This window comes from Vulpes vulpes, chromosome 13, assembly GCF_048418805.1.
Source record: "Vulpes vulpes isolate BD-2025 chromosome 13, VulVul3, whole genome shotgun sequence".
Classification (NCBI taxonomy): Eukaryota; Metazoa; Chordata; class Mammalia; order Carnivora; family Canidae; genus Vulpes; species Vulpes vulpes.
This window is the reverse complement of record NC_132792.1, coordinates 56,195,307-56,208,962: the sequence shown is the minus strand read 5'-3', so window position 1 is coordinate 56,208,962 and position 13,656 is coordinate 56,195,307. Positions and strand designations below refer to the sequence as shown.

General features: G+C 36.5%; 1 protein-coding gene across 2 annotated transcripts in view; it reads left to right on the top strand.

Annotated features, from left to right (window-relative positions):
- Positions 1-13,656, top strand: part of PI15 (peptidase inhibitor 15) — a 31,272-nt gene that overhangs the window by 7,336 nt on the left and 10,280 nt on the right. For both annotated transcript variants that reach the window (XM_072734459.1, XM_026014725.2), the window contains exon 3: positions 13,019-13,137. In XM_072734459.1, the coding sequence (XP_072590560.1) occupies positions 13,019-13,137 (119 nt within the window). The remainder of the gene's footprint in view (positions 1-13,018; positions 13,138-13,656) is intronic.

Below are 13,656 nucleotides of genomic sequence, written 5' to 3'. Positions count from 1 at the left end.
ATTGTTCAGTCATTCATCTCATAATATTTACTCATGTGCTTGGCACAACTCCAATGACTCCAATGACTTGTGTTGGGGTATTCAATGGGGAGCAAAGAGGCACTCTTATAGAAAGAACTGTGAGCAGACAAGTAAGTGCAAAAACAGTGAGTTGAGTGCTAAAGTAGAAAAAATACAGGGTGCTTTGGGATTACATGAGATATTTAGGCCAGACGTGGACTCAAGGTATAGAGATAGGGAAGGTGTAGTAGGTGTGCTAGGGTGCTCTTAGAAGGCAAGTGGTACACTGGAAGCAAGGACAAAAGTTCAATATGACTTGGATAGTATATAAAAGAAAAAGTGGTGCTTGATGAGACTGGAAAAGGCATGCAAAAGCTCGTTTAGTTTTATTATAAAATCAAAACTTGTTTAGTTTTATTATAAAATCAAGGGAAGGTTTTAAGCAGGGAAGTTATATGATTAATTTGCATTTCAGAAAAAAATAATTTGCATTTCAGAAAGGTCATTCTGGCTATAAGGGGAAGAGGAAGGGATTTGATAGGGCAGAAATAAAGGCCGGATGTGCACCCTAGAGGCTGTTCTACTGGTGTAGGTGAGTCAATTGAATACTCTGACACTGAAGCCCATTGCTTTGTAGCAAAGTGAAGTTAGGGATCAAATCAGTAAGAATAAGTGATTTGAAGGCACCTAGGTGGCATAGTTGGTCAAGCATATGACACTTTGTTTCAGCTCAGGTCATGATCTCAGGGTTGTGAGATGGAGCCTCATGTCCGGCTCTGTGCTGAGCATGGAATCTGCTTGAGATTCTCTCTCCCTTTCCCTCTGCCCCACCTACACAGCTCACTCTCTAAAATAAATAAATAAATAAATCTTTAAAAAATAGAAGTGAGTGAGCTACATTATTAAATAAAGTAAAGATTATATGATGAAGCAGTCAAGGAGGACACCTCTGCTTTTGACTAGGACTGCTGGGTTTCTCAGAGTTAGAGAACACAAAATCAAGGGCAGGTTTCAGGTAGTCATTGAGTGGCTGTAGGTTTATTATCCAGGGTACACATCTACAAAGGTTGAAAAAAGTAGCTAGTATGTGGGAGGGAACATTCTTCAACTATAAAAATTTTTGGATAGGAGTATGCTTTTGTAATCAACATGTACCGCTCTGCATAATAGGAGTATGGTAGTGTCATGGAGACAGCATGGGTGGATGATTTTATGTCTGGGAATCTACTCAAGAATTTTGCAAGGAAGTTTCGTGTATCTTTAAAAAAAAAAAAAAAAAGAGTGCTGAGGCTTAAATCAACACAAATCCAAATCTGTTTCAGGGGCCTAGGTAGTACCAGGCCCACCTAGTTCTTTTAACATGCTCAGGATAAAGTTTTCTTGGAAACTAATCAAAGGACTTCAGAATAATAGAAGTTGACTATTCTGGTATGGTGTCCTGAACTTAGCACATGGAAAGCATGTACTAGTCAGTGGCCATTAAATAGTTATGAACTTGAGATGTTTAATAGTCTATGAGAATTTCTGAAGAATGGTGTGCGAAGGGGTTAGAGAAAATCAAGACTAACAGCTTAAACTGGTCAAGGAAAATGTTTGGCATAAAATGCATCATAGACTGAGGTTTGGAGGGATGAGATTCAAATTTTTCCAATCTGTATTACCCATAGTGTCTAAATCAGGTACCAAGCATTTTTTTTTTGACATGAATATGGAACAATGCCCAACAAGTTGTGTCTTTATACTAAATTTTTCATGACTCTTAAAATTTCACACCACATACTCCAAACTGAAACAGTTGGGGAATGTTGCTTAAGGACACAATATTTTTTTTTCTCCTAAAAAGTGCATCAAATTCGTGTTTTATAATTTCATTAAATATGAACATTCTACCAAATCAGTCTCTCTGCATTCCAGAGAGATCATGTTTTCAGCCGGCAGTAGGTAGGCGGAAAGGCATTTGAATTCTTCTGACCACGTGGGCAATGGTAAGGTTTAGGGTTTGCATGTGTATCATAGGATAGTTTAACAGTCAAGAAATCAGTTTTTAGATTATTAGAACACTGAGTTGGTGAAAAAACTTAACCACAAATGAAAATGTCTTCCTGGCTCATGATTCCAGTATTAAATGGTAGGTGAAGGGTATTACATTTCCCTAGAAAGGAGAATTCTTGCTAGAATCCATCAACAAATGATGTTAAAATTTAAAGATAAAACCTATATTAAAGAGGGATTTAAGGAGGGGAATTGATGTTTTAAGACATCTAAAATGTTCTCTAATTTTATCTTTCACTGTCTGATGTTATTTCCCCTGGAAGCAAGCTCCTTATTATCTATATACAATTCTGGTTTTGATTATTTAGTTGCTTCAGGGTTTATCTGTTTTTACTTTATCTGATTGCCTGCTTTGTTGAGATTAAAGCTTGATGTCTCTTAAACTTTAGGCTGCCAGAGAACATGATCAAAAGTGCACCTCACACTGCTTCCCATTTTAGGTGGCTTTCTAGTTCACTTGTCACCACCACCATTCCAGTGCCTGCATTCACTCTTATAATAATGTCTACCATTAAGTATACCCTTGTCTTCTTAGGGCTGTGCTAAATACTCTTCAGTCACAATCTGGTCTAACTCTCAGAAAAGTCTTGAGAGATGAGGACAATTTTTCTCATTTAGAAACAGGAAACTCGGGGCTTGGAGAGCATAAATAACTTCTCCAAGGTCACACAGCAGGTAAATCAAAATGATGAGAATATAGTTCTAAATGACAACAAAGCCCCTGCCTTGAAAGACCGTATACTACACGCTCCCCTTCATGTGTGCATCTCCTGCTCTTGAGACCACTGGCTAAGGTATTTCTCTATACGCATTTTCTCTGAAGACCTCATTGAATATTAGAAAGTATTTCTTCACATGGAATCAAATCTTGCTCCCAGTATTCTTTCTACTCTTCATAACCATACAGGAAAACTCTGCATTGTGATAGTGCTTCAAGTCTTTTTTTTTAATTTTTTAATTTATTTATGCATGAAAGACACACACACACACACACACACACACACAGAGAGAGAGAGAGAGAGAGAGAGAGAGAGGCAGAGACACAGGCAGAGGGAGAAGCAGGCTCCATGCAGGGAGCCCGACGTGGGACTCGATCCCAGGTCTCCAGGATCACACCCTGGGCGGCAGGCGGCGCTAACCCTCTGAGCCACCCAGGCTGCCCTGCTTCAAGTCTTTGAAAGGTGTAAACATTGATGCCTTGGACCCCTGACCCCTGACCTTCTTAGCGTTCAGCCCTTTTGTGTTAAGTATCTATATTAAACACCTCTTGCAGAGTATGGCCAACATAACCTATCAGGAAAAGTTGCACAAGATATTTGCCTTCTGCAAATACTGGAAAGGTAAGAAGTTATACTATTAAGTAAATACGAAATCAGTGTACTACCCCACACTTTTTACCACACCTACACACATGAATGGTGCGCATTATCGTGGGAAATGGAAGCAGGGTGGCTCTGATCAAGGAATGCCTTTTGTCCTGTTGTCGTCCCCAGTTGCATTCCAATATGTGTGTGCTCTTCTTACAGAAATGTGCCTAAAATATATATGATCTGACAAGTGCAGAGTAACAATGACCAACTCATTCTCCGTTAATTCTACTTCTATGGCTGCATCCTAAAGTTAGGTTTGCAGAATCAGTGGGCACCTTCTCCTGCTGATTTGGATCATATTCTCGTATTCTTATGAGTTGCATATTGGTCAAATGTATACTTTAAATGCAAGTTCAGTGTCATTAGAGTGAAAAGTGCTTCTTAAATTTTGTATCTTTTTTTCAAGACTCTGGATTTTCAGATGTTTTGTATGTTTCTCCCATGTGTTATTTGTAATATCTTAGTTAATAAAGTCATGTATAATTCCCATGATATCTAAATAAACACTGTAAATCCATCTGTTATTTCTATATTCATATCCGTGTAAGCACAGAATACATGTTTCTTTCTACTGAAATTGTCAGTGTCAGAGTGAATGATGTTGGCTGATTTACATAGCAACAAATACAACGATCTCTCTACCTTTTTCACCAATAATTCTGTCTTCCAGGAATACACAGAACAAATATCATCATACAGTTTAGCACCCAGCATTTGTGACAGTGAGACTTTTTTTTAGATTTTATTTATTTATTCATGAGAGACACAGGGAGAGAAAGGCAAAGACATAGGCAGAGGGAGAAGCAGGCTCCATGCAGGAAGCCCTATGTGGGACTCGATCCCGGGACTCGAGGATCATGCCCTGAGCTAAAGGCAGACACTCAACCACTGAGCCAACCAGGCGTCCCGACAGTGAGACATTTTTATGATAAAAAGCTATTTTTAATTTTTATTTAAACTTCAAGCAATAACATACTAGAGTTTAGAGGAGGATACCAATGTTAGTGCTTATATGTGAAAACTACCACATGTTAACCTTTAGAAATGTCCCCTTCTTAAGCATCCCCTGTGGTGTGGCAGGGGGCGAATAGGGTTGGAAGAAGAGAGGAGAGGCCCAAAGTTCTCTGCAACCAAAATGACTCTCCACCAAATAAAGCTTTAGACAATTATTTCTGACCAGAAGAAAATGGAACTACTTTGTAAGCACCTATTCAAAACCCCCAATCTTAACATTTTGATTTGATAGGTCCAGGATTGGGCTAGGCATCTATCTTCTTGAAAGTTCCCCAGGAGATCTTGGAGTAATTTCTCAGGTGAGAAATTTCTTAAATCATGGTTTAGGACACAAAACTGAGCTGAGGAAAATATTATGTGGTTTAAATATCCACTTGTTTGTTAAAAGACTATATATTGAAAGAATTAATTGGCTAAGCCAAAGGAAGAATTGTCTCAGTGATAATTCTATATTATCAAAAAATTTCACTTGAAATTATTCAGCACCTCCTTTTACAAAATATCATGTGGGCACTGTGGGTCTGCAACATGAAATGCTGCTCATTTAGGAATATACTTGACTGACGAAGGAAACTTTAAAATAAGCAGACTTTAAGTAGCACATGATTTAAGTAGCACATGATTCTTTTGGAGTTTTTTAATGTAATGCATTATATACATTATGTATAACGTGTTGTATAATAATACATTTATATGATATTTACAGTTTGCAGTTCATTTATTCGTTTGGTATGTTTTTGTTATCTGTCTCTTCCCTAAACTTTGAGATAGAGTCTGTGTCCACCTGCTGGCTTTTGAATTCAGAGTATCCATTGCCTCCCAGTGAATATTCATTTACTGGCTGTGTAGATGAATGCATTACCTAAGGCCCTATTGATTAATCTGGAAATGTGTATTTCTTGCATTTTCCACTGTTGAGGACAAAACAGCAGTCCGTGTGTGGTAAGTCTGTTGTAGGAGGTTTGGGGCAAAGGTGGCTCCAGGGACACTCTTTCCTGCCACCTCCCATGGATATTAGGAGGGAAGATGTCAGATTTATGTCAGCATATTGGTGATAATGATATCTTACATCAGAGTTCATAAACTGTAGGTCCATCAAACATTCTAATTAGTGAGCATGTTTAATTTTCTCTGCAGGATATTGAATGGTACGGAATTTTGCATTTTTTAAATTTATTTGCCAAATGTTAAAGTTGATAAATTTCATATATTCATCAGGATTTCCAGATTATCCTGAAGAGTGGAAAGTTCTAGAGACATTGAGCCTACTTCCTACTTGTTAACAATTGGTTAGAGGGGCACCTGGGTGGCTCAGTGGTTGAGTGTCTGCCTGTGGCTCAAGGTCGTGATCCTAGGGTCCTCTGCCTGTGTCTCTGCCTCTCTCTCTCTCTCTGTCTCTCATGAATAAATAAATAAAATCTTAAAAAAACCAATTGGTTAGAGAGGAGTAGCTTCTTTGGATGGGGAAAATTTGCTCATTTCTGGTTCTCTTTTTTTTTTTCTCTATGTAACTGTCCATAGGTCAAGCAGCAGTTGCACTTTGCCATCTTACACCCAATCCTACTTTATTCATTTTCCTTACAAACCATCCCCCCAACATAGTGATTTGAGTGCTAAGTCAAATACAGTTTCTTAGTGCAAATTTAGTCATGCATAGATTTAAAGAGCTGGAACTTTCTTTCCTAAACACTAATTGTATTTAAATACTCTTATTTCAAATCTGAATGTATTATCTTTTATCCATGCCCTCATTAACATATATTAAGGCCTCATATATATGAAGCACTCCCTCAGTTAGGTGTCTCTTGCAATGACCTAGGTGACAGATAATGATGGTTTTGACCAAGGTGGTAGCAATAGTGGTGTTGATCAGTGGTTGTATTCTGAAGGTACAGTATTTTGAGCGTAGGATCAACAAGTTATGTGATGGAGCAGACCAAGATTATGAAGCAAAGAAAGCATAAAGAGGACCATTTATATTTTTGGCCTGAGCAACTATAACAGCATTTGGTAAATTTCTTCTGTAAAGGATCAAATATAAGTATGGCATATGTTGTACCTACTCAATTCTGCTTTTGTAGCACAGCAGCAGCCATAGACAATATTTAACAGGCACAGGGACTGAATGAGAAGATGGGAAATGCCATTGACTGGTGGAAGAAACACTAAGGAGTAGCTGGTGAGGGGATAAAGAGTGGGATGGGACTGTGAATATCTGGAGCTCAATTTGGGTATGCTAAATGGAGGCTTAAAGTAGATAGGTAGGTAGGTAGGTAGGTAGGTAGGTAGGTAGGTAGGTAGGTAAATTAGTCTGGAATTCGACTGAGTGGGCTAGAGATAAAATTGGGAACAAAACCACCAGCATATAAATGGTATTTCAGTCTATGAGACTGGATGAGATTACCTAGGCAGTGAATATGGATGAAACAACGGTGGTGGGAGGGGAAATATGGATGTGGCCTGTGTCCTGAGAACCCCCTAGCACATGGAAGTTGGAACAATGAGGAAGAATCAGCAAGCATATGGAGAAGCAGCAACCAGAAGAAATCAAGGCAAGTGTAGGGTTATGAAACCAAGAGATGGGGGCAAGGGGTGTCCAGAAAGAGCGGGTGGACAGGCAGGCCACACATTGCCAATAGAACAACTGAGATGGTGACCAGGAAATGGCCACTGATGGCATTGATAAGAGCGGTTTGGGTGGAGTGGAGGTGGGGTGGGGAGTCTGCCAGTGTGGACTCAATAGAGAAGAGAAGAAGAAAAACTGGAAACTCTCATTTAAGACAACTCTCAGGGAATTTCATTGTAAGAGAAAGGAGAGAATGATGCAGTAATTGGAAGATGAAAAGGGATCAAGAGAGGCCTTTTTTTGTTTGTTGTTAAGAAATTTATGTCATTAGCAATGATCCCCTCTAAAGAAAAGTCTACTTTACATCATCTCTTTATAGAAATTTTTCCTTCCCACCTACATGAAAAGTAGTACTCATCGTACCTGAGGACAGTCATTATCTTCTTTTAAGCATTTAAAAAATGCTTAGGACCCTACATTGGTATTTTTATGATATAATGTGTTTCCATATTTTGTAGTTATTTTTGAGGCTTGAGGAAATTTTTTTTTAATCAAGTTCCTTTAACTATCTACTTCTCCTATAAAGTAGGATCGGTTTCATGAGTCTAATCAATGTCCAGAATTTCCCATATGAAGGCCTTTTCTTTTCCTCTTCCCTACCCCACCTGACCTCACCCTATACCTGTCTAGCTTTACCAAAGCTCCTTCCTACCCTCCTGTCTTGTTTAACACTGGGTCTGGTGTATTCAGCTCTTAGTGTCCTTTACCGATCATGGCACAGGCATTTCTACCTAATGGGGACAAACGAATCTATTTCAAATTAGAACCACAATCATGCCTGTGAAGCATTTTAAAAGTTTTTGGCTGCCCTCAGAGGAAATAATTTTGTCATCACTTAATTTCTTTGTAATTGTTCTTTCTCACTTTTATAAATGAGTATTCTTTTTCCAATTTGACTAACCCAGGAAAAGATCAGTCTTAGAAGACTTATTTCTTTAAAACCTCAAAGCTTGTCTATCTAAATTGACTTAGTTTTTATCAGAATATACAAGAAATGACAACATAAATATCAAAAAACACAAAAAACATGGCTCCAATGGCATTGTTACCATAGCGTCTATGACAATAACTGATTTAGAAATGTGTCTCTTTTTAGCATTTTATGTCTTTGAAGATGGTATTCACCAGCAGAACAGATTTCCCAAGAGGCCAAATTGATATTCCTGGTTCTTCCTTAATTTAGATGCAATTCATGTATCTTTTGGTCTATTCATAAATCTAGCATTCTGACAAACACATTTGTTTGATATTTATTACCAGCAGATAACTAAATTTCCTAAACTGCCATTTATACACTTAATATATTTGAGTTCTTAAAGTATTTCAATTGATTTATTGAAAATAATATTCATATGTTGAAGTGTCTTAAAAGTCTAAGAAATACAGTGACTCTTAAGTTCTAAATTTTGAAATACTATTTTAAAAATTTAAGATTTTCTTATAATTTTCAGCTTAAAATCACAAGCTAAATAATTACTCAGTGATTTACTTTTGTAATTACAAGGGTAACCTGTTGCTTTAATGGGCACATTTTCTTAACTTTTACTAATTATTACAAATTTTAATATCAAGTGCACACAGATTCCTTAGCCAGAAATTCTTTGCTAATACCTCAAATTTGATTCTTTCAAACATTCCTACATTTAAATCTTATGTGTAGAATTAAAATATGATACCTTTTTTAAAGGAACACTATTTCATTTCAGACAATGTTGAGGATGTATTTCCAAGTAATTTTTAGGGTTGCCTTCCAGTCTGACTACATTTCTTATCCAAGATGTTGACTGGGATTTAAGATGGGTGCTTCAGATGTCAATATGCTTCGTGATTCTGGCTGTCACTGTGTTGTGGATACCAAAACTTACAGATGGCTGGCAAAACAACCTCTTCCCTGGGCTGGATCATATCACTATCCAATTCTTCTGTCTGCTTATGAAAGTCAGCGAACTTCTCCCATACTGCAACATTCTTTGATTTGATTTGGTATTTCTTTGGCTCAAGCTCTAAAAACTACTAAACTTGATGAGAATCTACATTCTTTTCATACCCTTCCTATTTCTTGGAGCTAAAACTCTTCTAGATATTCAAATGACATCAGTTTAAATTTTGGATATTGCTCATGGCTTAGTGCAGCCATGCGGTTTCTACAGACAAGATGCTGACTTTATTTACAAGTAGAATAGTTCATGGTGAAAATTTTAGTCCAAAGATAAATCAATAATTTTATAAGCTGACCAGCTAAATGTCTCTAACAACAAGGAATGGAAGAAAACTTTGAAGCAGTAGGGCATACCTACAAGCATATGATTGCTCTGACACTGTTTTAAACCATGTTTATTTTGTGCACTAATTTAATCATAATACCTAAGTTCTAGTGGGTCTGGTAAATGTTTTTGGATATCCATGCATAATATTTCTAATTTTTGCCTCAGTTTTAGGAGGCAAGATCAAATTTTAAGTGCTTATAACTAAATTTTTTGTGAACTCGTATTACCTATTTAGAAGGGCAAAACCCAAAAATAAGAATGTTCAAGCTGGTTGAATAAAAGCTAAGTAAGTATCAGGTATTTAGTATTTCCAACAAAAGGTAATTAATAGTATGTTGCATATTTACTAGGCATTCCATAAGATGTTAAATAAGTGCACATGTGTGCCCTTTTATGTTGCTGTATTTGTAGGATCCAATATAAAATTATTTCAAATAAATGCTACACATACTCAGAAAAATTCAGCAGATTGCTCATCAAGCATCCAGAAATGTATATGCTAAGTTAAATGCTTAAGCAATTTATATCTTCATTTCCTGAACTTTGTAAGTTGCTAAAATTATTTTACATAGTTGTACTGGCCACATTCATTTCAGTTTAGAGCTTCAGGATAGGAAAATATAGATCATATTGGACCACTCCCTACAGTCCCCATTTTTTTAAAATTTCCTGTTGTTATTAAATCAAGTTATCATTGCTTGCTATTTTCAAACCTCAAAGATTTCTCATCATATTAGAGAATTTAAATACCACTGGATATTAGGGGATAAATAATATACCCATTTTCTCCTGAAAGTTATAACCAATGGAGAAAGATAGCAAATGTAGATCTTAACTTTACTAGTAGATGTGATTGACATAATTCCTAAATTTCAGAGCCACCTACTCAAGCTGGATCTCCCCCTGTCTACAGGATAAGTGTGAGTCTTGCTTGATGTCAAAGAGTCAAGGAAGAGTATAGCACTTTTGACTTCCCCTGCAGTGGGTATCAAAGTATAGTAGACCATGTCTTCCACAGGAAGTCAAAATGATTAGCTTTCCTTGGGGGATCTAGCCCATGCCCATCAAGCTCTCTCATATCTTTTTCCAGGAACACAGGGACACAGAAATCCCTCCCATCAGTTCCCTAAAAATAATCATAGAGAGAGAAATTGATTATCCCTTCTCCTCCCTAACCATCTCCAAAGCTTTTATTGTAATATTTATACATAGAAACTCATGCCTAAAAATGTAGACACTAGTAATGCTAAATACATTGTCTTCTTATCAAAATCCCTTATGGTTAACAAAATATGCTCACGTAAGATATTTTTCAGGCATGAACTTTGTGCCTTATCTTTTTGACATATACAATATTAGGTTTTAAAATATAAGAATGAGTATAAAGATAGAATTATATATGCTAAATTATTTGTAAATTCTTAACAGCTTTAAATATTATTAATTATTTTGAAAAGAATCTAGTTTTATTCTCTTGATGGAATGGAAAGGGCTAGAATTGAGCAAGTTGTAGGCCAATATTACATACATTGTACTGGCTTGGATGCTGGTGCTGCTCAGGTATATTAAATCATGAGAAGTGAAGATGAAAGATACTAGAAATGACCTCATCCAATCTTATTTTACAGATAAGTTAAATGGGAGAAAGAATAATTGACATGTCTTGAATTATAGACAATCTTAGCAGTAGAACTAGGGTTAGAACACAAAATTTTTATTTTCAGGTCAATGTTATCTGTGCCATGCTGTGCTGATATTTTAGGAAAGACTATAATGAAGTGTTTTTAGCAGTTATCGATCTGAGTGTATATTGTAGTTCAATATTTAAATAATACTTAGATGCATTTTCCCCCCAAGTGATCACAGTTAATTTGGAACCCATCAGTGGACATAATTTTTTGATGCCATTCCATCTGGAATTCCTTTGTGAATCAATTGTGTGATTTTGTCCCTCAGTGAACTGTAACCCATATTTCATAAATCCATATTTCATTAAAAATGTAAAAAGAGTAAATACCAGATAAATCTATTATCAGCCAAACTTTTTAAAAAAAGATTTTATTTATTTGTTTGTTTATTTATTTATTTATGAGAGAGGGAGGGGTAAAGGGGGAGGGAGAGGGTCAAGCAAACTCCTCACTGAGTGCAGAACCTGATTTGGGGCTTGATCTCAGGACCCTGAGATCATGATCTGAGCTGAAATCTAGAGTCCCATGCTCAACTGACTGAGCTACCCAGGCACCCGAATGTTTTTAAAAGTTAATTCCAATCCTAGGATACTATGCCTTTCATTATAAACTTATTAGGTACTGTTTGATACACTTTGCCTAGATTTTTATAGATAAAACAAAGGACAAGTATGAAGCAATAATTCATAAAATTTATGTCTGACCTAAGCAACTGAGAAAGCCATATTACAAAATCTACTATGATAGAGTATTTTCCATTTTTGATACTATATTTAACATTGATTACTTACTGATTAAAAAGGCATTGTGTAATGTTTTGTATATTTAATTTAATTCTCGGGGCACCTCGGTGGCTCAGTGGTTAAGAGTCTGCCTTTGACTGAGGTCGTGATATCAGGGTCCTGGGATTGAGTCCCATATCAGGCTGCCCACCAGGATTCTGCTTCTTCCTCTATGTCTCTGCCTCTCTCTGTGTGTTTCTCATGACTAAATAAATAAAATCTTTTAAAAATTTAATCCTCAGAGTTGGCAGATGATATTCTGGATAACTAAGGAAAGTATGTCTTTCTATAGCTCCTTAAGTGATGTATCTTTTTATATGGACAATCAATTTAAACACCTTCTTTTTTTGAGACCAATTACTATTTTTCTTTATTTAATTGAACTGCAGGGATACCTGGGTGGCTCAGTGGTTTAGCGCTGGCCTATGGCCCAGGGTGTGATCCTGGGTACCCAGGATCGAGTCCCACATCAGGCTCCCTGCATGGAGCCTGCTTCTCCCTCTGCCTGTGTCTCTGCCTTTCTCTCTGTGTCTCTCATGGATAAATAAATAAAATCTTAAAAAAATAACTGAACTCTAATATGCTACATTTTCATAGCGGTCTTATGTAGCACAAATTTTTTATTATAACTTTTTCTAATTCTTACCAACTAAAATTTAATTAAATTATTATTATTATTACTAAAGATTCAAATGCTATAAAATATGAAGGCTCCTTGGGAATTATTATACTACAATATAGTTTGACCTTTAAAATTGCAATATAATATTAAGCATTATTAATTTTGGTAAATTGATTTGAATTAATAGTTTGATGATATTAATTTTTAAGATATGTTAATAGCATGCCTCCTCATTGCTATGAAGATGACCTCTAGGAACATCAATGGACTTTAGTGGATTAAAAATTCAGTGGTCAGTATGAGGTGTTCCCCTGGCTACATCTAGATGTCGTATTTTTGTTAGCCTATCCTTTATAAAACTGATGTTTGGACTTCAGATTTCAATGACACTGTAAAAATAATGTTTTCTGTGATATAATCATATTATATTGTAGAATTTTTGATATCAATTGTCTGAACTTGCTTTCTTTAATGAAAATAGTCTAAGGAACCAGAAGTGAAAGAACTTTAGGAAATAGTAATACCATTTCTTCTATCTTTTTGTCAGTTACTAGCCAAACTTGTAAAGCTGAAGGTTTTTTCCCCCCCCCTTCACAGGTTTGGGATGAAAATCTTGCAAAATCTGCAGAGGCTTGGGCAGCTACTTGCATTTGGGATCATGGACCTTCTTACTTACTGAGATTTTTGGGCCAAAATCTATCTGTACGAACTGGAAGGTAGGGATCAGTTTCATTGATACTGTTCATCCACACACTTTGTTACTTATGGATCCCAAGGGGGAGTGACACCACTTTCAAGTAATATCAGCAGATATATATTGAGTGCTCACTCTGTGTCAGGCAATGGTACTTGGCCTGTGACTGTTTCAGATAGTTTCAAGGAGTATTTCATTTGCTAAAAAGGCCTAAAAAGACCAATCTCCCCTTTCACTTTTGGAACACCCTTTCTTAGTCCATGTCCTCCCAGAATCTTTGAAAAGATCAAGCGTATGCTATATCCTGCACCCTGATTTTCCCACCTCAGGAAAAAATTTTGAATGAGGCAGAAGCCATTCTTGTGTTTATTCAGCTTTCCCGTGGTTACATCTATCTGTATGTCTGTGTGTGTTATATATTTACATATATATGAATACATGCACTTACACACACACACACACACCTGTATAGGCAAGTATGTGCAACTATGAGAAAGGCCGTACCCAGTAATAGGATAATTTTTCCACCACTGTGGAATGT